Genomic DNA, 23,836 nt, shown 5'->3' with positions numbered 1-23,836 from the left:
AGATTTTTGTTATTGTTGGAGGGAGTAAAAAAATAAGATTGACTGTTTTTGTTGTTTTCTTGGTAATATAATTCTTTTGTTACTGCTAAGGTGTCATGCCTAGGGGTTACCATTTCATAATTTAGTTTGTTGTTTTGTTTTGATGGTCTGGGAATTTGAATTCAGGACCTCATGCTTGATAGACAGTCACTCTATTGTTTAAGCTATCTCCCAGCTGTTTTTGTTTTTTAGGTAGGGTCACATGTTCTTTTCTGGGGATGGAGGAGGCACTAGCTTTCAATCAACTTCCTCCTAGCTTTGTTTCCTGGAGTGCTATAATCCATCCACTACTTTTGGCCCTAGGATGTACTACTTTTGATATCACTCTTTAAACCTTACTCTTACTTGGAGGGAGGAAAGGAGTCATTGATATTGTCTGTGAACCATTTATTGTATTGTGTATCTCAGAGCATCAAGCCTGGGATAATCCAAGACAAATGAATACTCACCTTCTTGTTAACTGCCTATTTGTCCTTGACCCCTTTAGGGGGAAAGTGTTTAGAAAGTTGGCTTTTAGCAGCCTAGCTCCTATTAATTCTGGTAAGGGAGTGTGGTAGAACTCATTCCTACCATTTATTGAATCCTCTCCTCCTCCAGACAAAACTTCATGTCCTTGGGACCCTAAGGAGCTGCAGAGAATAACAAGACATAGTCTTTAATTTCAAAGATAGCTACTCTAGGAAAGGAGATCATAGATTGATGACCATGATGACAGAGCTTAAAAAAAAAGAATTAAAGACTGTGGGTATGATTTTGTGGTAAAGCACTTACCTAGCATGCAAAACTCTGAGTTTGATCTCCACCACCACCCTAAAAGAAACAGTTTAAAAGTAGCCAGGTAAATGAACTATTGTGACACTGGACAGGAAAGGTCTTAGAGTGAGATGAGCAACAGTAGATTCAAGCAAAGGAAGGGGAAAATAGTGTTTGTGTTAGTCTTACAATATAATGTATTATAATGTGCAATATAATGTACTTCTCCTAGGCTGAGTTAGAGTAGAGGGAGAAATGAGAGGAATGCCTAGGACAGAAAAGCATTTGTTAAATTGTTAGGAATGGAACATCACCCTGTGGCCACAGAATTGGCTTGTGAATTGGAGGACGTAGGGAGTAAAACTCTTAATAGGTTAAAGTTGAACTTCCCACACTTATCAGGTTCTTGAAGAGGTTGAAATCCCTGATAGATTTTGAACTTGGGGCTAATATCGTCAGAACTTGGCTTTAGGAAAACTTTTAATGGTCATGTGCCAAATATACATTGAAGAGAGAGACCTGACACTTGAGTTCCTTTTATTATCTAGGTGCAAGGACTTTTGGTTCCTGAACAGTAAGAGTGTTCTAGAAAGGAGGGATGAATTCCAAGTTAATTCCAAGACACAAAGTGAATTCCAAGCATCCACAGACTTAGTGTTTTTTATACAGATTTAATCCTTAAAGATATTCATGGCCTAGTTCCAAACCAGAGTCAAGTAGAAAGTAATTATACCTGTAATTAGTAACACTTCCTGGCCATAGTCACACACAACACAGTAGAACTACCTTTGGAGATCTTGCTGAGGATACATTTTCACCTGATAAAAGGAGATTTGGGGGAACAGCCACTAGAAATGTTTTCTGTTCTTTCCTCTAGCATAGTGTCCATGCTGGGTGGTCCATGCCCAACTAAGCCCTTGAAGAATGACCAGGCTGGAAAGCTCAGGTGTCTTAAAGTCTGACCTCAAGCTCACACTGACCTCCAGAGACAGTTATAGTAGGGCTGTACAGATGGCACAGGTATTATGTGCCCAAAAGCTAACTCAGTGCACTGCCTTTGACAGTCAGCAGGAGGAGGGGTGCTTCCAAGAGCTGTGGTCTGCTTGGGGTTCCAACCAGTATGCCAAAAAAACAAAAAAACAAAAAAAACACCCCACCAGATCCCAATCCTAATTGTGACTAGAAATGATATAAAGACCTTTTCTCTCTTGGTTTTCTTTCCTGACACACACACACACACACACACACACACACACACACACACACACACACACACACACACACACACACACACACACACACACACACACACACACACACACACACACACACACACACACACACACACACACACACACACCCCTGTTAAATTATTTTGTGCTGTATTCACACACACACACACACACACACACCCCTGTTAAATTATTTTGTGCTGTATTCACACACACACACACACACACACACACACACACACACACACACACACACCTGTTAAATTATTTTATGCTGTATTTGCTTCCCAACAGTTATGTGATGAGGCATGTTTCTGTGAATTAGAAACTTTAGATTCCTCCTTCAGCCATTCCCCTTCCTCCCCCCCCCCCCCAGCTTTTCAGCAAAGCTATAAAATACTTCTGCCTGCCTGCCTGCCTGCCTGCCTGCCTTTCGTTCTGTTTGTATGAATTAAGTCGACAGGATAAATATTCACATTCCCAGCTACAGGCTGAAACAATGTTTGCCTGTTCTGCTCAGTGAATCGAGAAAAAAAAGGAGCCTGACATCACACTATACTGTACATTCCCGGCACAGATCATTTATTTAAGTCCTTGAAAAAATACAGATGTTTTACCAGCCGAAATAAAATCCTTTGTAAACACTGAGCTTGGAAAAATGCGGCACTGACCTAGCTGGGAGGTTGGAGCAATGTAGGGTGAAGACAAGGCAGAATGGCAGACACAGAAATTTTATACTTGGCTGGATGTGATAGAGTCAGAAATGTTCACCTCATGGTCTTCATGTTGCAAAAGGAAAATGATCAAATTTGTTTTTAAGAAAATCCAGTCACAAGCCTGAATAGAATCTGTTGCTCTTCCGAGTTTGGGATTGTTCATGGTTATAATATTTGTCTCTGAAGTGAGCATCCCTGTTCTTACTGGAGTTGGCCCTTTTCAGGGCTGCTCAACCCTGTCCTGTTATTGCTGGATCTTGCTGACTTCTGGAGCTCAGCTGCTGTTGGTTTTATTCAGGGAAACTTGCCTGGAAGCCATGCTTGGTGAAGAGGAAAACCCATCTCAGCGTTGCATTCCCAAACAGCCATATATCATCTTGATCTTGTCTAACACAAGTCCCTATTTTAGTCCAGCAGGGTAAACCAGACATTTTACTGGTGTACTGCAAGTTTTTTCAGGAAAGTCTTTTTAGATCCTGTGGCATTTATTCAAAGAGCATTACATTTGCTCTATAGAGTTACTTTTAAGATTCTGAGCTGCTCAGATGGACCCCATCCTTTGCACAGATGCCTGAACCCCATTAAATAACACCCCCCCCAAATCTCTCTGTGTTTAGAGTAGAGGGTCAAAGGATAACTACTTCCAGGTTTTCCAAGTGGAGTTTCATTAAGGCTTGTGCCTTAAGGGCAAGAAATCCAGCCTACTCCCTGGTCTTTCCTACAGGGCAGTCTCTGCTCTTCAGCAGTGACCGGAACCTCCCCAGGACAGAGCTGCCCGCCCCATGACTGTCAGAGTCACTGGGGATGCTATTAGGTGTCTTTGGTTGACTCCTGTGTGTTTTCGGTCTGTTTCTGACTAGTATATAACTATCTTAAGACAACAAAGCTTTCTTCTGTTTTCCTTTGCTGGTAACATTTGAGTCCACCATTAACTGGCTATTCCAGTGTGATTATTGAGTGCCCTTTAATCTCAAGAATTCCTGTTTTCCCCCACAAATTACCCTAGCCAGAATAAACATCACCTAGATGTTCCCAACCTGTATCTCATTAAATGAGATGTTAATCACAAGCTCATTAAATAGCCTCCCTCATTCTCAGAGCTACTTTGGATTCTCTTATATAATCCTGCTCTTGAAAGATGTTACTTAGTCACCATCTGCCTGAATTGACTCTGCTTACTGTTGCTCAGCTCTCTTAAGTCGACAGCAGTTCCACACCCTGTCCTTGTACCCCCCCCCCCCCCAGGGAGCTTCTCAAAAGGACCCTTCCTTCTTCATTCCACTCCTGCTAAAGTTTAGATAGAGTGGGAAAGGGGAGTCACATAGTTAGATCCTGTCTTGGCCAGCCAGATAAGCAAACCCAGATGGATGGTATAAACCTATGGTTCTTTTTGTCCACCCTCTTCTTTCAAACTTCTGATAAAAGATTTGGGCTTTGTAAATATTTCATTTTCCTCTTGAACTTGCGAAAGTTAAAAGAAGAGCAGTGGCAAGTGGCATTGGTATTTGGCCTTAGGCAGCAGTGGGGTTGAGGTGGGCTGGAGAGGGCATCTCTTATCTCAGAGCTAGCTCCTGCTGCTAAGCTGTGTCCAGGGGACTACTGCTCAGCAGATAGGTGGACCTACGACAGCTGGATCTTCTGACTTTTCCAAAGAAGTTGGGATGGGGTGATTTTGATGTGCTTAATTCACAGATGTTGGTGCTAATAAAAGAACTACATGGAAGCCACATGCAAGTGGCTCATGCCTATAATCCTGGCTACTCAAGAGTTCACAGCCAGCCCAGGCACACAAAATTATGAAACTCTTAATTCCAACTAGTCCTTAAGGTGCCAGAAGTGGAGGTGTGGCTTAAGTGGTAGAGCGCCAGTCATGAGCAAAATAGCCATGTGAGAATAAGAGGCCATGATTTCAAGCCACACCAACAAAAAGAAAGAAGAGACAGACACCGGTGGCTCACACTTGTAATCCTAGCTACTCAGCAGGCTGAGATCTGAGGATTATGGTTCAAAGCCAGACTGGGCAGGAAAGTCCTTGATATTCATATCCAGAAATGGTTCTGTGGCTCAAAGTGGTAGAGTGCTAGCCTTGAGTGAAAAAGCTCAGAGACAGCATCCCAGCTGTGAATTCAAGCCCCAAAACTGACAGAAATTTGAAGGAAAAAAAAAAAAAAAGGAAAGAAAAAAAGAGTACTACATGGGCCAAATAAAGCCTCAGCAGCCCCTCTTAACTCATAGACTTATTGATCCTTTAAAATTATTCTCAGACTGACTCCACCACCCTGAGCATACCCTGGCAGTGCTTCTTGTCATAGAGGACTATTTGCTATCCCCTGAACACTACTAACATTTTTGTTTCAAGCATGGTACTTGAACTGGGCCTGAGTACTGTCCCTCACCTCTTCAGCTCAAAGCTAGCTCTCTGCCACTTGAGCCACAGCACCACTTCTGGTTTTCTCGTGGTTATTGGAAATAAGAGTCTCCTGGGCTTTCCTGCAGGCTGGCTTTGAACCATGATCCTCAGATCTCAGCCTCCTGAGTAGCTAGGATTACAGGCGTGAGCCACTGGCACCCAGCATTTTTTGTTGTTGTTGTTATAGACTATTTTTAAAGAATATTTTTTATTATACAGAAAAATTGAGTTGATAATAGAGAGAGTTCCTTTGCCTTTTTACCAATTTTGTCTTTATTAATGTCTCATTCGTATGATACATTTATTGTAACTAAGAAATCAGTATCAATACATCATTATTAACTAAACTCCACCTTAGTTTAAGGTCCATTTTTTGTTTTTTGTTTTTTAAATGCCAGTCCTGGAGCTTTACCTGGGCCCTGTCCCTAATCCTTTTTTCTCAAGGCTAGTTCTCTACTTCACGAGCCAAAGCTACCACTTCTGGCTTTTTGGTGACTAGAGGTAAGAGTCACATTGTGGACTTCTCTTGCCTGGAATGGCTTTGAACCATGATCCAGGATTACTATATTTTAATGCCCTTTAAAGTTTTCCTTATATGCTTTCTGTTCCCTTCATTCCAACAAGATTCTTTTCAAGGCCAACTATTAATACCAATCTTTCTGTAGAACCTTCTCTGCCTATATTTGGAATGGGCTAGGAGGGAGGGAACAGACAACACACTCACATTTTTATCTAGTTCCTAGTGTGTATATGTATTCTTTGCAATCTCTCTTCACTTACAAAAGTAAACATTACTTCAGTGATTTTCCCCACTCTGCTTCCATGGTTTCTTTTTTCACAATTTCACTTATCTATAATCAGCCTCAGTCCTAAAATATTAAACTGGAGCTGTGGCTCAGTGGTAGAAAATCTGCCTGTCAAGCACAAAGCTCTAAGTTCAAACCCCAAACAACAAACAAGCAAACAGATAAGTGGAAAATTCCATAAAGTTTATAAATTTTAGATAACTTCTATCACAGTATAACATTATAGTCTATTTTATTAGTTACTATTGTTAAACTTTCAGTATCACAAGTTTATAAGATGTATTTTATCGTCGATATGAATATATAGGGAAAACATACTGTATATGGGGTTTGGTTTACTATATATAGGTTTGACATTTCAGCACCCACTGGAGGTCTTGGAACATAACCCTCATAAATCAGATGGATTACTATATGCTCTGTTTACCATAAGGAAATAGAGGAAACGGAAGGCGCTCAAAGGCTAGCTACTCATTTGTTTATATCCTTTTCCCCCAGAACTGTAAAGTCTGTGTCTTCCCACTCTCTCCCATGTGGCTCGGTTCTTACTATGAACCTGGCTTTACCACCTTCCACAGCAGATGAGGGGTTTCACCTCTGTGTCTTCACTCTATGTTGATAACTGAACCGATGGGAGGTGTCCTGAAAGAGTTGATATAGGTAGAGGCATGATATACTAATGGTTTCATATGGCAAATGCTTATTGAGTTCCTACTGGGCCCCAGACTTATAAAGGTGAGGTCAGGCATGGTCAGGAAAGTGATGGCAATGTAGCAGTAACAGGTAATACATCCCATCCAGGTAGTGCCAGGGAAATGTTGATTTTCCATTTGTCCATGTCTAGAGTTTAAGCTGGAGGACAGGAGAGGCTATTTGTTTCTGATGCAGCCCCTAGGACAGTGCCTGGTACGAATAGTTGCTTAATAAATATTTGTTGACTGAACGTTTGAATCCTGTTACACATTCAAGACACCCAAAATGACACCAAACTTCTCAGAGTTTTCATGTCAGTTAATTCCCCTCCTCAGGTCTGACAGCTTTGGATTCTCTGTTGCTTGGTTCAGACTGTTTACAAATTAGAGCAGGCCTAGGCCCAACTGAGCTCTTAGTCCAGAAGTTCTTCTAGATCAGAACTTTAGAGAAAGTAGTCACCTTGCTTCTGCCAGCCTCAAGAGCTGTGGGACACATGAGCCTTCCTGGGAGCTGCCTGGAAAGCCTGGGCCTGGCCATGGATTCAGGGGCCTAGCCATAGTTCTGAACCTTACATCAAAGCATGGCCTCATTTTCATAAGTCCAGCAGTCTTCAGAATCATGTGAGAGTAGTTGTGTTTTCCAATGCTTTAATTAGTATTCCTAAAGAAAAACATTGCAAAAACACTTAACCTATTTTGTAAATTTACTTACAAACCTATTTTTCCTCTCTCCTTTCTCTGTGTTATCTCTTCCTTCTCCTTCCCTGTTTTACTTTTTCCTTGACTTCTCTGACTGGTGCCTCATTTCTATTGCTCTGTGTTTTCTCTGCTTGTTTATTTCCACCAGGTTCTTCTATGTGAACCTCTCTCTCCATTTGTCCCATGTAAACAGATCACTCTCTGTCCCTGGTAAATAACTAGGATTACAATTGTTGTCTGGTTTGTGCCCAGGGTAACAGAATTGATGGGCTTGTAGGCTGATTTTCATAAACCAGAGCTACCAAGCGTTTCAAAAACAGTCTTGTTTTTGCCAAGCAAGGTGAGCAAATATAGGACTAAGTTTAAACATCCATCAAGGAGTTATTTTTGAAGTGATTGCTTCTAAATGAGAAGCATTTGAAAATCTCACAGCTTTACAAGTAAATTCCAAAATCTTGTATTTTGCTGGTTTCTGCTGATTAATTATGATCCTGTGACACCATGAAAAGCCCTGATGGTTGGTTTTGTGCAGCTGTGGAGAAAAGAAATCCAAGGCACAGTGACTTTGCCAACTTTTTCAGGACAGTGAGGACTAAGGCTGAGGGAGGTATTTTTCCCTCTGGCAGTCGCCACATAAGAACAGAAGCCCAGCCAGACCCAGTTCTCTAGGCTGCATGCCAGGTGGTTTGGTCCCTGTGGGGGTGTGGCAAGAGAGTAACATCTGATCTGTTGCTTCTGAATAATAGATCCTCTATTAGAGAAAGCATTTCCAGTGTCCACATTGGGACCATACACATTCTTCTGTATAGTCAGTTCTGTTTAGGAAGAAGAAGTAGCTACTTACAGCAAAGTAAGTGAAATTTATTACAGTTCCTTAAACAGAAGGTAGTTGTCATGGATTTGTGGTTGATTGCAGATTTCTGACCTAGGAAAACCTGCAAGCTCACCATTTAGGCTTTGATGATATTTTATCTTCTCCTCTTAACTTTTCTCTTCATGCCCTTCCATATCTAACTTGCAGTTATTTCACTGCTGTGAGTCCAGCCTCTCACTGGCAGACAAGAAACAAAAGAAAAAGTTGAATCTGGTTGCTCAGAAAGAATCATCTGAAGCTCCATTGAAGAATACAATGGGGAATACCCCAAATATTATTAAAATAAACTTGAAAGTTCTTGGTGTGTTATCTGTACTTATTTTCCTCTATCCATCCCTAACCCCTGATTTAGATGAGAAAGCCAAGCCCAAAGAAATTGTGTATCATGTCTTTTTCCTTGGCATGAGCGCCAGTCAAAGGGATTCATCTCATTCTCATTCATTCTGTATTTCACACTTGTGCTCTTCTCAGAAGCATATGGATTCCATTGCTAGAGCCATGATTGTTTTTCTAAATATAGGCACTAGAGAGACAAGACTGCCATATCCTTTGAAGTCTGGTAAATAAGGCTATGTAATAGTAAGAAAGTAGAGCAGTTCTACTTTGACCTCTAAGGGAAGTCTTGCTAAAACATCTATAAGTCACAAACATCACCACTGGCTGTTTGCAAAGGCAATCATGGATGTGCCTCCTCCGTTAGCCAGCACTGTTCCCATGAACCCAGATGTGTAAAGCAGTGTAAGACTCTTAGACTGTCTTTCTTGGCTAAAGACTTTGACTTTAAAAGTATCGTTTTTATTTTCATAGGAGGCTGCTAACCCAAAGGTGTTTACATTTTTTTTTTTTTGCTGAAATCACTATAGATAGATAGACAGACAGACAGACAGAGATAGGCTGCTTCTAACTAATAAGCTGCTATAGCAAATGATTGGCTACCTCCAGTTTGCAGAATTGTGGGAAGGACTCAGAACATAGATATGGACGGGGGCCACAGATTTTGTATGCCAACACAACCTTCTGAGCCTCCATTCTGCTTCTCTTGTAGAGACCACAGTTGCATTGCACAAGTGTCTGTTTTCTTTGAGAGGGGAATATTTTGAGGAAACCAAAAGTGGAGGAACTGAGTGCTTAAGAAAAATATATTTTCACATCAGGATGTTGTTTTTTTTTCTTTTTTGGTCTAGGTTTTTCATTTGTTACAAGCCTACACAGACTCCAGACACAGAACAAATGCAGACTTTCTGCAGGAGCTGACTGACATTACTGCTTGTACCAAAGCCAAACTCTGGCTGGCCAAGAGGTATGTTAAAACCCTACATGAGCAAGGAGTTATCAATCAGATGTTAGCAATGTATTCAAGAATTGCTGTTTTTAGTTGTGGAGAGTTTTAGGTCATTGGCATGAGTTTTCTAAACTTTTGGAATATTTATCCTTTTAGAACTTGGAGTTGTGGTAAAGAAAGAAAAATATTTTCTTGACAATTTTTCTAAAAGTTCTGAGTTACTAGGGGGCATGTAATATGGCTTTTTATCTGCCCACTAATCAGCTGGTTTTTATTAATTCCCGCTATGTGCCAGCCCTAGGTTAGACTTATAACAATGAAAGATGGTAATTGACTGAGTTGTGTGCTACAAATCCTTAGGAGCTATGACAGCTCGGAGATTAGAGATTGGCATCCAGCTTGAACAGGCACTGAAAGACAAGGTATAGATAGAAAGAGGGCTAGAAGTGGCTGTGGTGAGTAGACGGGTAACTTGAACAAGGAAGGCAAAGAAGGTTGGGTACCTGTGTTCTTTTCCTTGTTTATTCTGGAATGTAGAATATAAAAGATGAAGGAGAAGGAAGAATTTTCCATGTAATGAATCATCACAGGGAGTGTTCGCTCTGACACTATCCAGACTCTGTGTTGGAGTCTTGGGTACTGGTAGAACAGTATCCTTGCAAGGGCCCACTGTGTATGCTGTCATTTGGAACAGAGAAGGTCCAGAAGGGGCCCATGTGCCACCTTATCATATCTCATGCCACATTATTCTGCATGTGATTATGAGTATATATTGGTTGTCTAATGTGGTGGCCTCTGCTTTTTAATGCGTTTTTCTTGGGCTCCTCACTTTATATGGCAAATCAAGTATGGGCCTACAAATAGGTTTCAATTGAACAATAAGCTACATGCTAGCCTTCGTTAGGAGAGGTAGAGATGCAATGATATTCAAGAACTGGCTTCTAAGTAGTGAGAAAGATGTATGAGCAGATTATTTTCACCCAGTATGCTAAAGTGCAATAACAAATGTATGTCATTCAGGAATGACTCAGAAGGAAGGTGAGGGTGAGCTAGCATGAACCAACCATCAAGAGATAATAGAATTCTAGACTTTCATAGTAGTATGAAACAGTGTGGCAATTTTGGAGAACTATGCAAAATATAGTCTCCCAAATGGCAGAAAAAGAGGCTGAGGAAATACACAGAGGGTATGGTGAGAACCCTTAAAGGAAACCTTCGGGTGAAGGGGAGCCAGTGGTGAACAACCTGACACATGGCAGGATGTGGAGGCAGTGGGAGGGTCAGCACTTTTAGCTTTGGACAGGGGTATTGAGGGGGAAATTCTCTAGTGTCTGAAATGCCAATAAAGTTTTGGTAAGCCTGTCATGTTTCATCCCGGGTTTTTTTCCTATTTTATTTAAAAGAAACTGCTGCTTTGCCATGAACTATCTCCTTGAGACTGGTACCATTCACTCTCTTTACTCTTCCCTTTCCAAGCCACATTTTCTGGGAGAACAGGGACTTGTGTTCACATGTGTACTCTAATCTGTCTATGAGTAAATAGGGCAAATCTTGCTGACTGTTGCTGGGCAGGAAGTCAGGGCTCTCCAAGAAATCATCCCTTTGAAATCCTGCTTCCAGCCAGGACTGCCTCAGGAATTCTAACTATAGTTTTTGAAGTGTTTTTAAGGAAGGAATTTCTTCCCTTTAGTTTACTGCTCCTTTATGGGTACATAGGAAGTTGTTACCTATATGTCTTCTGACTCCTTCTGGGTCTTCTTGAATGTGATGAAAAAAAATGAATGACAGTTCAAACATTGATGGCCTTTCATATTACACAGAACCTGAAGATAGCTGGCAAAGTTGCCATCAGCCTCTTCTTTAGCTGAAGAATTCCTCCAGTTCTTCCTAAACCTCCTGTGTGGTTCTTCTTGCTGTTGTCTGATCAGGTTTCCATCATCATTCCTGGTAAAGCTGTAAGAAGTAAAGGCATAAGTCACTGCAGTTCACTGGATTTCTACCTCTTTACCCAGAGTCCAGGAAAGTCATTTTGCTGTCTTCAGTACTACAGTCAACTCTCTGTTATCCAAGTGTGAACTTTCCCCTTGGTGGCACAGTGTATCAAAGCTTTGTATCAGTCTTTCTATATTATCTGTATTCTTGTTATAACAACCCTAAAGATCCTCAGTAGAAAGTTACAGAATTAAATATAGATGACGCTTCATCCTCCTTCAAGAACGTCTTTTGCTCTGAGGGGTATTTATCTATATCCATTAACTACATGTTCAGATGAGCCCACTTGGGGTCTTCGTGGTCCCCCTCTCAAAGCAAGCTTTTCTTTACTTTCTCCTTGCCTTTCTCATGAAAATGTTACAGTAAAGAATATTGCAGGTGGGTGCCAGTGTCTTACACCTGTAATCCTAGTTACTCAGGAGGCTGAGATCTGAGGATCATCATTCAAAGCCAGCCTGGACAGGAAACTCCATGAGACCTTTATCTCCAATAAATACTCGGAAAAAGCTGGAAGTGGTGCTGTGGTTCAAGTGGTAGAGTGCTAGCCTTGAGTACAGGGAGGCTCAAGGACAGAGCCCAGGGCCTGAGTTCAAGCCCCAGGATTGGCAAAAAAAAAAAGAAAGAAAGTATTCTCTAGATTTAACTGCTAAAGATGCTACTTTATGTCACTAGTAATATATACATGAAAAACATACAAATGTTTTCCAGAAAAATCATTTTATTATGAACTAAAAAATTAATATTACTGCAAAAAAAAGTTGGGTTACATTTTAGTACCTTTTGCCTCCTATAATTTATTTGTTTATCAGACTGAGTTCATTCAGCCTAATAAGTACAAAAATTTTAGTGAATGTGTTAATTTGTCCTTTTGTTCCAAAAGAAGAATTTTTTTAAATTCATTGGAGCCATGGGATAATGAATTCAGTTTTTAAATTTTGACTCTGAAATTGAGGGTATAAAAACTTCTCATATATTTGTGTTTTGACTTTGCAGGATTAATAAGGATTTATATGAGGTGGTTGAGCAGTAGTCATGGAGTTGTTGGGGGAATTTTCGGTGATGAATGGCTAACTGGCAACAACAGCCTGAGTATCAGGACTGGGCTTCTGCTCTTTACAGGCCACTTTTCATTCTAAGATGTCAAAACCTTTATGGAAATCAGCTCATTAATCCTTCAGGTCCCTTCATTCCCCATTTCCCTCTATTCCTCCCTCCTCAATCCAGTTCACTGTCTCTCTCATGGTGCTGAGGCAGTTTACCAACTACTGAAGGAAAATTAAGCTGATCAAGCCCAGAAACTAGGGAAAATAAGGATGAGCCACTGGCCTAGGCTGATTGGAGTTGTCATGAAAGTGGAGTGAACCCAGTACTCTGTAGATTCCAACTCCATCACAATCCTAACTGAAATAGCAAAGGCTTTAAAAGCCCTATCAACTCATACTCAAAAAGACTTATTTGCTTTAGTTGAGAGTTAGAATTACTATTATATTGAATTAAAAATTTTTTCAGCAATGAATTTAGTCATCTAATGTCTCACAGAATATGTGAGTGCATTTTGGGTGTTCCTTCTAGTAAATTTAGTCAACTAAACATACTATTTATTCATACTAAATATGATACCCAAAAAGAAACATGTTTCTTCCTAAACTTTTCTTTTCCTGATTGCCACTGTAATGTATGGTTATCATAGAAAATTGTCAAGTACAAAACCTGGAAAAGAAGGGAATAAAAGTCTATTCTTGCCACAATCCAGTGGAATCTGCTAGTTTTGGTTAAAAGTTTAATGTAGTTACTTCCTCTTTTGTTTCATAGTTAAGGTTCTACTGCATGTATAATTTTGAGCTTCCCTCTTTCACTTGGTAGTATTACAAAAGCATTTGCTAGTCTTCTTATTAAAAACTATGGTACAGCTGCTGTGGAAAAATAGTATGACACTTCCTTAAAATACTTGAAAGTAGAATTCCTATATAGTCCTGCAGTTCTACTTGTGGGTACATAAACAAGAAATTGAAAGCAGAGATTTAAGGTGGTATTTGTAAACCATGTTTTTGGCAAAATTATTAATAGTGGCTATAAAATGGAAATATGTCAAGTATTCATTGTTGACTGATGAATGAGAAAAATATTGGGTATACATATGATAACATTTATCGCCTTAAAATGGAAGAAAATTCTCTCTTTAAAAAATCAGTCTTTTTCCAGTACTAGAGATTGAGCTTTGAACATAGTAGGTAAGTTCTCTGCCACTGAGCTACATTGAATGTAGCTACATTCTAGAAAGAAATTCTGATACATGCTATAACATGAATGAACATGAACCTTGAGCATTGTACTAAGTTACATAAGCCAGTCACAAAAAGAAAATATAGAATATACCTAAGAGTAGTCATATTCATAGAGACAGTAGAATGTCAGTTGCTGGAGACTGAAAGAGGAGCAGAGTTTTAGGGTTTGTTTGTTTTTGTGCCAGGTCTGGGGCTTGAACTCAGGGCCTTGCATTCTTGCTTGGCCTTTTCTTTTACTTTCTCAAAGAGTGCTACCACTTGGACCCCCCTTCAGTTTTAGCTTTTTGCTGTGAGAGTCTCTTAATTTGTCTGCCCTGGCTAGCTTCTAACTGTGGTCCTCAGATCTTATCCTGAGCAGCATGAGCCACGGATGCCCCAGCTTCGGAATTTACTTTCAACAGATGAAAAAGTGTTCGGAATTATGTGGGTAAATTTTACAATTAAAATTTTTTATTGCAAATATTTAAGAAAAAAGAACTTTCTTTCTCTCTCTCTTTCTCTTTCTTTCTTTTTCTTTGTTTCTCTTTCTTTCTCTCCCTCCCTCCCTCCCTCTTTCTTTCTTTCTCTCTCTCTCTCTCTCTCTCTCCCTTCCTTCCTTCCTGCCTTCCTTCCTTCCTGCCTTCCTTCCTTCCTTCCTTCCTGCCTTCCTTCCTTCCTTCCTTCCTTCCTTCCTTCCTTCCTTCCTTTCTTCCTTTCTTCCTTTCTTCCTTTCTTCCTTTCTTCCTTTCTTTCTTTCTTTCTTTCTTTCTTCCTTCCTTTCTTTCTTTGTTTCTTTCTTTCTTTCTTTCTTCCTTCCTTCCTTCCTTCCTTCCTTCCTTTCTTCCTTTCTTCCTTTCTTCCTTTCTTCCTTCCTTTCTTCCTTTCTTTCTTCCTTTCTTCCTTTCTTCCTTTCTTCCTTTCTTTCTTTCTTTCTTTCTTCCTTTCTTTCTTTCTTCCTTTCTTTCTTCCTTTCTTCCTTTCTTCCTTTCTTTCTTTCTTTCTTCCTTCCTTTCTTCCTTTCTTCCTTTCTTTCTTTCTTTCTTTCTTTCTTTCTTTCTTTCTTTCTTTCTTTCTTTCTTCCTTTCTTCCTTTCTTTCTTTCTTTCTTCCTTTCTTTCTTCCTTTCTTCCTTTCTTTCTTTCTTTCTTTCTTTCTTTCTTCCTTTCTTCCTTTCTTTCTTCCTTTCTTCCTTTCTTTCTTCCTTCCTTTCTTTCTTTCTTTCTTTCTTTCTTTCTTTCTTTCTTTCTTTCTTCCTTTCTTTCTTCCTTTCTTCCTTTCTTTCTTTCTTCCTTCCTTTCTTTCTTTCTTTCTTTCTTTCTTTCTTTCTTTCTTCCTTTCTTTCTTTCTTTCTTCCTTTCTTTCTTCCTTTCTTCCTTTCTTCCTTTCTTCCTTTCTTTCTTTCTTTCTTTCTTTCTTTCTTTCTTTCTTTCTTTCTTCCTTTCTTTCTTTCTTTCTTCCTTCCTTCCTTTCTTCCTTTCTTCCTTTCTTTCTTTCTTTCTTTCTTCCTTTCTTTCTTTCTTCCTTTCTTTCTTCCTTCCTTCCTTTCTTTCTTCCTTCCTTCCTTTCTTTCTTCCTTTCTTTCTTTCTTTCTTTCTTTCTTTCTTCCTTTCTTTCTTTCTTTCTTTCTTTCTTTCTTCCTTTCTTTCTTTCTTTCTTCCTTTCTTTCTTTCTTTCTTTCTTTCTTCCTTTCTTTCTTTCTTCCTTCCTTCCTTTCTTTCTTTCTTTCTTTCTTCCTTTCTTTCTTTCTTTCTTTCTTTCTTTCTTTCTTCCTTTCTTTCTTCCTTCCTTTCTTTCTTTCTTTCTTCCTTTCTTCCTTTCTTTCTTTCTTTCTTTCTTTCTTCCTTTCTTTCTTTCTTCCTTCCTTTCTTTCTTTCTTTCTTTCTTTCTTCCTTCCTTCCTTCCTTCCTTCCTTCCTTCCTTCCTTCCTTCCTTCCTTCCTTCCTTCCTTCCTTCCTTTCTTTCTTTCTTTCTTTCTTTCTTTCTTTCTTTCTTTCTTTCTTTCTTTCTTGTGGGGCTTGAACTCTGGGCCTGGGCACTGTAATCAGCTCTTCAGCTCAAGGCAAGCGCGCCACTTCTGGCTTTTTTCTTTTTGCTTATGTGGTGCTGAGGAATCGAACCCAGGGCCTCAGGCATGCAAGGCAAGCACTCTACCACTGAGCCACCTTCCCAGCCTGCCATGTATCTTTTTTAAAAAGAAAGTATTTTTCTTGTTCTTTTTTCCTAATTTGCTTTGTTGTTGTTTTAGAGATCATATACAGGTCATATAGCGTGGATTATATTTACAAGTAAATACGTACATTTCCTTTCTCCCTCATTTTCATCAATGATCAGTGCGCTCCACTGTTGCACTTTTTTGATCTTTTCCTCTGATTCTGTGCCCTCCTTCCTTCCTCCCTCCCACAGGTGTACATATGAATATACCATAGATAAGGCAAAGAAAAACCAAATTTTCTTAAAAGTCCTTTGTTTCCATATCTTTGGAGTTATTTCAGTTTGTATGCACATACAGATGAAGAGGTGCTTGGGTATTGCACCTTTGTGATTCTCTCCTAAGACTATCCTCTTTTGGTCTCACTGTATGTGAGTATATAGAATTCTGTGTAATTTGTCATATCCCAGTGCGTTTTTAGATCCAACTTCTGCATATCAAGGAGAACATGTGCTGTTTGTCGCTCTAAGCTTGGCTTACCTCACTTAACATGAGTTGTTCTAGTTTCATCCATTTCCCTGCAAATGGCATTATTTTATTCTTCCTAATGGCTGTATAAAATCCCATTGTATATAGATACCACATTTTTTGGACCACTCATCTATTGTGGGGCATCAGTGTTGTTTCTACATCCTGGCTGTTGTGAGTAGTGCAGCAGTGAACATGGATGTGCTGGTGTCCTTATCATATCCTGGTTCATGATGCTCAGGGTAGATGCCTAGGAGTCGTATGGCTGAGTTGTAGGGAAGGTCTATGTTTAGTTTTATAAGGAACCTGCAGACTGCTTTCCAGAGTGGTTGTACTAGTTTACATTCCTACTAGCAGTGTAGTAGGGTTCTTTTTTCCCCACATCCCCACCAGCATTTGTTGTTCGAATTCAAAATGTTGACCAATCTAACTGGGGTGAGATGGAGCCTGAGTTGTTTTGATTTGCATTTCTTTTATGGCTAGGGATGATGAGCATTTCCTCATGTGTTTCTTTGCCATTCTTACCTCTTCTTCTGAGAAGTATCCTCTTAGCTCCCTTGCCCATTTAGTAATTGATATATTACGTTTGGGAGGGGTTAGCACATATATATATATATATATATATATATATATATATATATATATATGATATTGGATATTAGGCCTTTGTCTGATGTATTGCTGGTAAAGATCTTTTCCCAGTTGGTTGGCTGTCTTTCTAATTTAGGAACTATTTCCTTAGCTGTGCAGAAACTTTTTATTTTAATGTTAGTCCCACTTGTCAAATCCCTCTCCTATCTGTTGTGCCCCTGGGACTCTATTCAGGAAGTTACTGCATGTACCTATAAGTTCTAATGTTTGTCCTACTCTCTCAGATAAAGAATGTACTCTTGGCTGGGAAGGTGGCTCAGTGGTAGAGTGCTTGCCTTGCATGCATGAGGCCCTGGGTTCGATTCCTCAGCACCACATAAGCAGAAAAAAGCCAGAAGTGGTGCTGTGGCTTAAGTGGTAGAGCACTAGCCTTGAGCTGAAGAGCTGAGGGACAGCACCCAGGCCCAGAGTTCAAGGCCCATGACTGGCAAAAAAAAAAAAAAAAGAATGTACTCTTTAGACAACATCACCTCTTCCCTCTCTCACTTCCAGTTTTCCCTCCCATCCTCACTCACAAGTTATATAGTTCATTTTCAGTATTGTGTTTAGTGAGTACCATTGCTGCATTTGTTCCCCCATACATTTTTATTTTTTTGAGGTGAGGCATACATAGACTAACCTGTACCTGGATTACTTTACTCAACAAATGTATATACTAGCAATTATAGCCATATTCCATGCTATATGAAGTACTGTAGCTATTTATTAAAAACCACTTTTAGTGTAAAGCAGGCAACAAAACTGTCTTCTCAAATAGACTTGTAGGCCTAGAATTTTAGATCTGGAAAGAACTATAAAGTTTATTATAGCTCACTCCCAGCCCTTTGTAGCCCCAGGTTGGGGGATCTATTTTCATACTGCTGACCAAGAGTAAGCCTCTATTGATAATTGCCTAGAGTTGTGGTGGAGGCTCAGTTCCTTCTCAGGTGCTTTGTTCTGGACCACACTGTTCCCATCCAGGCAGGCCTTGAATGACATAAACTTAAGCATTGTCTCAGAGAGAAAAAAATGCATGTTAATCCCCTGGTGATCTGGTTAGACTAAAGACTCTCTCTCATACTGTGGTGAGACTAGAGAGCCTTTTTTGCTGCTTTTTCTTTCTTCGAATTTATCCAGCTTCCAGGTGATTTCACTGCTGCAGGTTCCAGTACATAGTACATACTTTGAGGAGCCAGACACCGTGATGGTCTAAACCCCAGGTAGAAATACTCTGTTCCCTTGCCCTCAGACTCAAGGTCTTGGAACTATGGCCTGGAGCTGCAGAAGAGTGCAGGTGACTACTCAAGGTATCTTCCCAGCCTTCTCTCTTACTCCCACCTACCTGGTATGACCTACACTGGGAGGCTGTTTGATTGCAGGGCTGCCTGTGTGGGAAGTCCACATTCCCTAGTCTGGGCAGCTGTCCCTGTGGCATCAGGGCCTAGGGCAGTGCTTTGTTGGCATGAAATGAGTATTTATCATTTTGAAAACTAACAATTTAATATTATAGTGGGAAAAAGCAGGCTCTCAGGAATACAAGAATAGGTCTCAAGGTTACTAGAAAAACAACCTTGGGAAGAAATTTTTGAATAAAATAGTGTTGATAAAAAGAGGGCAGGGGAGTCAAGGTTTGCTGAAGACTTACTGTTACCAAACCTAATGATTTATGTCCCTAAGTTATTCTAATTAGCAAACATGACAGACTGTATGATCCATCCACTTCCTATTCAGCTTTCTTGCCCATGCTCCTCATACTCTTCTGTGTTCTTCATCTGTTCTTCTGCCTCCCAGGCCATATATTTCCAGCTGGTTTCCTGTCTCCTTTCCTTTCACCCTTATCCACACTCCCATCTCTTTTCCTTTTTTCTCTTTCTTACTAGTTTGTCTTAAACTGAGTGGTGTGCTGCTAAGGGCCTATAGACTTAAGTGTGTGAAGAAAATATTTTCATTAGAAACAAAGATGGGCTTGCTTTTTGTGTAGCAGCCCCCCCGGTTTCTCCCTAAGGGGTCTGTGGCCAGCTGCTGAAGTTCTGGTTTAGGATTCTGTTTTGCTTTACAATAGCTGAATACAGCACTTATTTTCTAACCACCAGACTTACTCACACAAGAGACTGTACTTCCCAGGCAGAAATACTGGGGCTTGGGTCTGATTCCACTTTCCCACAGTTCCCTAGCCCCTTCCCAAAACCAGCCTGCCTTGGGGACTACCCCCTCCCCAGCAAAGAGGTCCGACAAGCTGCAGGTTGCTGTTTCCCTTCCATGCCATTGAAATGAATCCAGTCCAGAATTGTTAAAATATATGATCACGTGGCATTTTGAGACTATCATTTGTGGTCTCTGCCAAAATGTTAAGGGACACAAGTTTTAACAGGATGGTTAGTCACATAGCAAGTTTCCAATCATTGTTGGAGCTTATGTGTTCCTTTTTGGTTTGTTTCATCATTGCTTGCTTGCTTTTCTCCTCCCTTTCTTCCTCCCTTCCTTCCTTTCATTCTTTCCTCCTTCCCCCTTTCCTCCCTCAATTGAATATTTCTGCAATATTCTCCCCTTTTTTCTAATTTTAGAAAAGAGAGATTACTAGGTGCTGATGGCTCATGCTTGTAATTCTAGCTCCTCAGGAGGCTACGGTCTGAGGATCACAGTTCAAAGGCAGCCCAGTCAAGAAAGTCCGTGAGACTCTTATCTCCAGTTAATCAGTGGGAAAACCCGGAAGTGGAAGTATGCCTCAAGTGGTAAAGTAGCTAGCCTCTATCAGGAATGGCACCCAGGCCCAGTCCTGAGTTCAAACCCCATGGTGGGCACAAAAGAGAGAGAGAGAGAGATTATTGTTTTCCTTTCAATCTTCAGATTTTATGGGGATACAAAGCTCTCATTAGGGGATCCCTCTTTAAGACCTGATTTTAATCCTCCATCTCAGTCAATTTGAAGTTATGAGTTGATGAGAGAAATTAAGATGGTATATTTTACATTTGTTCCCTTTCCTTCAGACTGCTCAAGAATGTTTAAGGTCATGATGTCTTCAGATGAGATATTGTTTGTATTTATTTAAAATAGAAACAAACACTAGGAGTTATCACATTTCAGCCCAAACCAATGGAATAAGGTACAAAACATTTCTTCATTGAATATTCCTTTTGAAAACACAGTTTCAAATTTTGAAGTTTGAGACATGACGTTTGCACATGTACGAAGCGTGTCTTGTTGACAGGCTAGGCTTATACACACTAGTCTGGGTAAAAGCACTTAAAAGTGACCAGTATGTTCAATTGAGCCTTGGATCAAGTTGCCCAAGATCACAGCAGCAGAAAAAGATAGCAGCTCTAATTGCTGATGCTTTTTTTTTTTAATATAGAAATCTACTACCTTAGCATAGAGATGGTAATAACTTCAATAGAAGATTCAGAAATATTGGTCTTCTAATTGTAGCTGTTGGCTTATTGGAGTGTTACTGTTGGAAGATTTAGGCAAAATTGTCATTGCCTAACTTGCAAGAGAGTGTAGGCTGTAAGTATCCTCGGCACATTCTCATAATATTATGTAGCACCCTCATATAGTGGGATATTTTTTTCCTTTTAGTATGTAACATGTTCCATCTTTTGGATAAATCAACACCTTCATTGAGCCATTCTCAGTGAATTAAAGCTAATTCATATGCACAAGACAGTACAAAGCAACATAGCACAGTGAGGAACATAAAGATGAATGGCACTGTGTCTGTTAGGAATGATGTGAATGAGACTGTTACAGATTAAATTAACTATAAGCAAGTACAAATTTAGTAAATGCTATAATGAGTCAAAGTGTGTTAGAGTTGAGACAGGAGTGATAAATGCTGGCTTGTGTGAGCTGAGTGCCAAAGAAGTATTTTAGGAGGAGAGATAAGGCTAGATGAGATCTAATTATTACCTGAGGTTAATTTTCTTTGATTGAACAATGCAAGATTATAGTGCCTTTGTTGCCCAAGGGTTTCTTGGTACAGAGTTCCGCAGTATGGGAAGTATGTTAGGCATGTATAATAGAACCCACATAGGATGTCAGTTGTCCAGCCTAATACAAGGAAAAGAGATTATCCATGTTAAATGATGAACCAATAATAAAGAAAAACAGAAGTATCTGTGATAAGTACTAGAGTTCAGGAAAAAATGTGGACTAGGATAGGCAGGGAAGGCTTTCTGGAATAGTCAACATTTGATAAGGGCTTTAGAACAGAGGGGTGACTTGGAAACCAAAAGTACTGAGGAAATAACATGTCAAGATGATGGGTAGCATGTGATGGTATTCTATAAGCAAGGCATGTAATATATTGTGGGCAGTTGGGAGACGGAACCAAAGGAGAGATGCTGTGTTTGGAAGAGCAGTGCCAGAGTGGATAGAAGACCAGATGTGGCAACCTTTAAATATTGGCCCAAAGAATATGGACTTGGTCCAAGACTTAAAGAAGAAATGGATAAGCTCAGATCAACTTTGATGAGAGGCTGTTGTCTGTTTGCTCATTAAATGCATTCAGGAATGTTTAAGGGTTTCTGGCTTCTCTTACTTAACAACAAAATTTCTGTTCGCTCTTGGTAGTTAACTCTTTAGTAACATCTACCAGCTCTATGTCACCTAGAAGCACCCATTGCGCCCCAAGTTTTCTAGTCCTGGTAGTAGAGATACTTGTGTTCATTTGAGATCACATGGCTTTTATCTGTCCAGTATTATGAAGGGAACAATAGAACCACAGAATTTATAGTTTAAAAAAAGGAGGAAGGAGTTTAGAGATTGTCTAACCCAGTGGAATTCTTCAAAGAGAAGCTTATATGGAATTCAGGATGATAGAGATGGTGAATATGGTTCAGTCTAGGGTGTGTAGGCCTGGAGACCCACCTAATATATGGCTTCCCTCCCATTAGAAGTCCCAGAAGAGGATAAGAAAAGTACCTTGTCCCCCTATTACAAAACTGATCTAATCTAGACCAATATTTGCAGAAGAGGTAACATATTGGAAAGGCACCCTTCCTAGTTCACAGATGTGTCTGGCGCAGAGCTTGATATCGTTAGTGATATAAGTAACATGTTTCTTTCTTGCCTCTTAACCTGTTGCCATCTTTTCCTGGTGCCTGATCATCCTGGTAGAGAATCTTATACCTCTGTATCCTAGGCTGCCTGGGACTCTCTCTCAGAAGCTGCTTTCCCTAGATAGGCTATGTGCTTCAGACTTTCTTACTGTCAGATATATCTGTTCTGGGTCCTCTTTCCTCAGAAATTCTCTCTCAACTGCTTATCTGCCACTTAATCTGACCAACAAGTTCTAAATTCTAATGCATACATTCTCCCAGGACATATAGCTATTTTGCAGTAGTGTCATTTTGGAGATAGTACCTAGTACCCTAACTGACTACAGGCTTTCTGGCAGTGCACAGACCTGGCAAGAGCACTTAGGTGCCCTTGTAGTGAACTGACTCAGCCCTAGTATGTTTGCCCTGTGTGACCAGGCTCAAGGCCACCTCCAGGAAGGCTTGTGGGGAATGTAGACTACATGAGTGGGTCAGAGGAATATCCCTCCAAAGCCTTCTTCCCTCCCTCCCTTCAGATAGATGTGTGCTCATGTTGCCCAGAGTTATCCTCACTGATTGAAATGACCTGGAGGACATGCACATTCAGGGTCTCATATCAGGACTCCCTGAGCCAGAGGGGCTCTCTTCAGCCCACATACCTTGTACTGCAATACAGCAACTGGGAGGGCCAGTTTTAGATGCACTTGGTGAATGGAAAGCCTCTAGCCTGAAAACAAGAGCACTGCACTGGAGTCCAGAGACACAGAATGCCTATAAGGTCACTGGGTCTAGTTCTGGGCCCTACTCAACTGCCCTAGAATAGTGTGGCCTATACTGCTGTTAGGTCTCTGTTTTTACTTATTTATTTATTTATTTTTTATTTTTTATTTATTTATTTGGGTGGTCCGGTCATGGGGCCTGAACTCTGGGCCTGGGCACTGTCCCTCAGCTCTTCAGCTCAAGGCTAGCACTCTACCACTTGAGCCACAGCGTCACTTCCGGCTTTTTTCTTTTTGCTTATGTGGTGCTGAGGAATCGAACCCAGGGCCTTGAGCATGCAAGGCAAGCGCTCTACCACTGAGCCACCTTCCCAGCCCAAGGTCTCTGTTTTTATCTACAGAGTAGAAAGCTCTCAATTAAAGGTATAAAATAGATGAGGATTGGGGGTGGGGGGAGAGATGAGAAGGGATGGGAAGGGGAAACAAAGGAGGAGGCAAAAATGCTTGATAAGAAATATACTCATTACCTTGCCCATGTAATTGTAACCCCTCTGTACCGTATTTTCACACACACAAAAAAAGATGAGGATGGAGAGGAATATATGGTGACTAATGGCTATGACCATATGATCTTATTTTTTTTTTTGGTGAAGGGGGGGATTGTGGGGCTTGAACTCTGGGCCTGGGCGCTGTCCCTCAGCTCTTCAGCTCAAGGCTAGCGCTCTACCACTTGAGCCACAACGCCACTTCTGGCCTTTTCTGCTTATGTGGTGCTGAGGAATCGAACCCAGGGCCTCATGCATGCAAGGCAAGCACTCTACCACTGAGCCACCTTCCCAGCCCAAGGCTATGACCATATGAAAGGGTGAATCAAATATGGAAATGGAAAATATATATTGTCGTGCATCTAAATCTTTATGAACATGATTAGCCCTGTTGGAAATTCACCTTACTGTTGTTCCTCTGGGAGAAGCTGGTGCTTAGAGCATCACTTTTCCCAGACTAGCTACCAGGCC

At 40.5% G+C, this 23,836-nt stretch overlaps 1 protein-coding gene across 4 annotated transcripts in view; it reads left to right on the top strand.

Moving 5' to 3' along the window:
* Thada (THADA armadillo repeat containing) overlaps positions 1–23,836 on the top strand; it is a 351,130-nt gene that overhangs the window by 239,495 nt on the left and 87,799 nt on the right. For all 4 annotated transcript variants that reach the window (XM_070025487.1, XM_070025484.1, XM_070025486.1 and 1 more), the window contains one exon: positions 9,406–9,521. In XM_070025487.1, coding sequence (XP_069881588.1) covers positions 9,406–9,521 — 116 coding nt within the window. The remainder of the gene's footprint in view (positions 1–9,405; positions 9,522–23,836) is intronic.

Source organism: Dipodomys merriami, unplaced genomic scaffold, assembly GCF_024711535.1.
Source record: "Dipodomys merriami isolate MVZ:Mamm:240054 unplaced genomic scaffold, mDipMer1.0.p SCAF_17, whole genome shotgun sequence".
Taxonomy (NCBI): domain Eukaryota; kingdom Metazoa; phylum Chordata; class Mammalia; order Rodentia; family Heteromyidae; genus Dipodomys; species Dipodomys merriami.
Note: the sequence above shows the minus strand (reverse complement) of the source record. Positions and strands in the feature narration are given on the sequence as shown.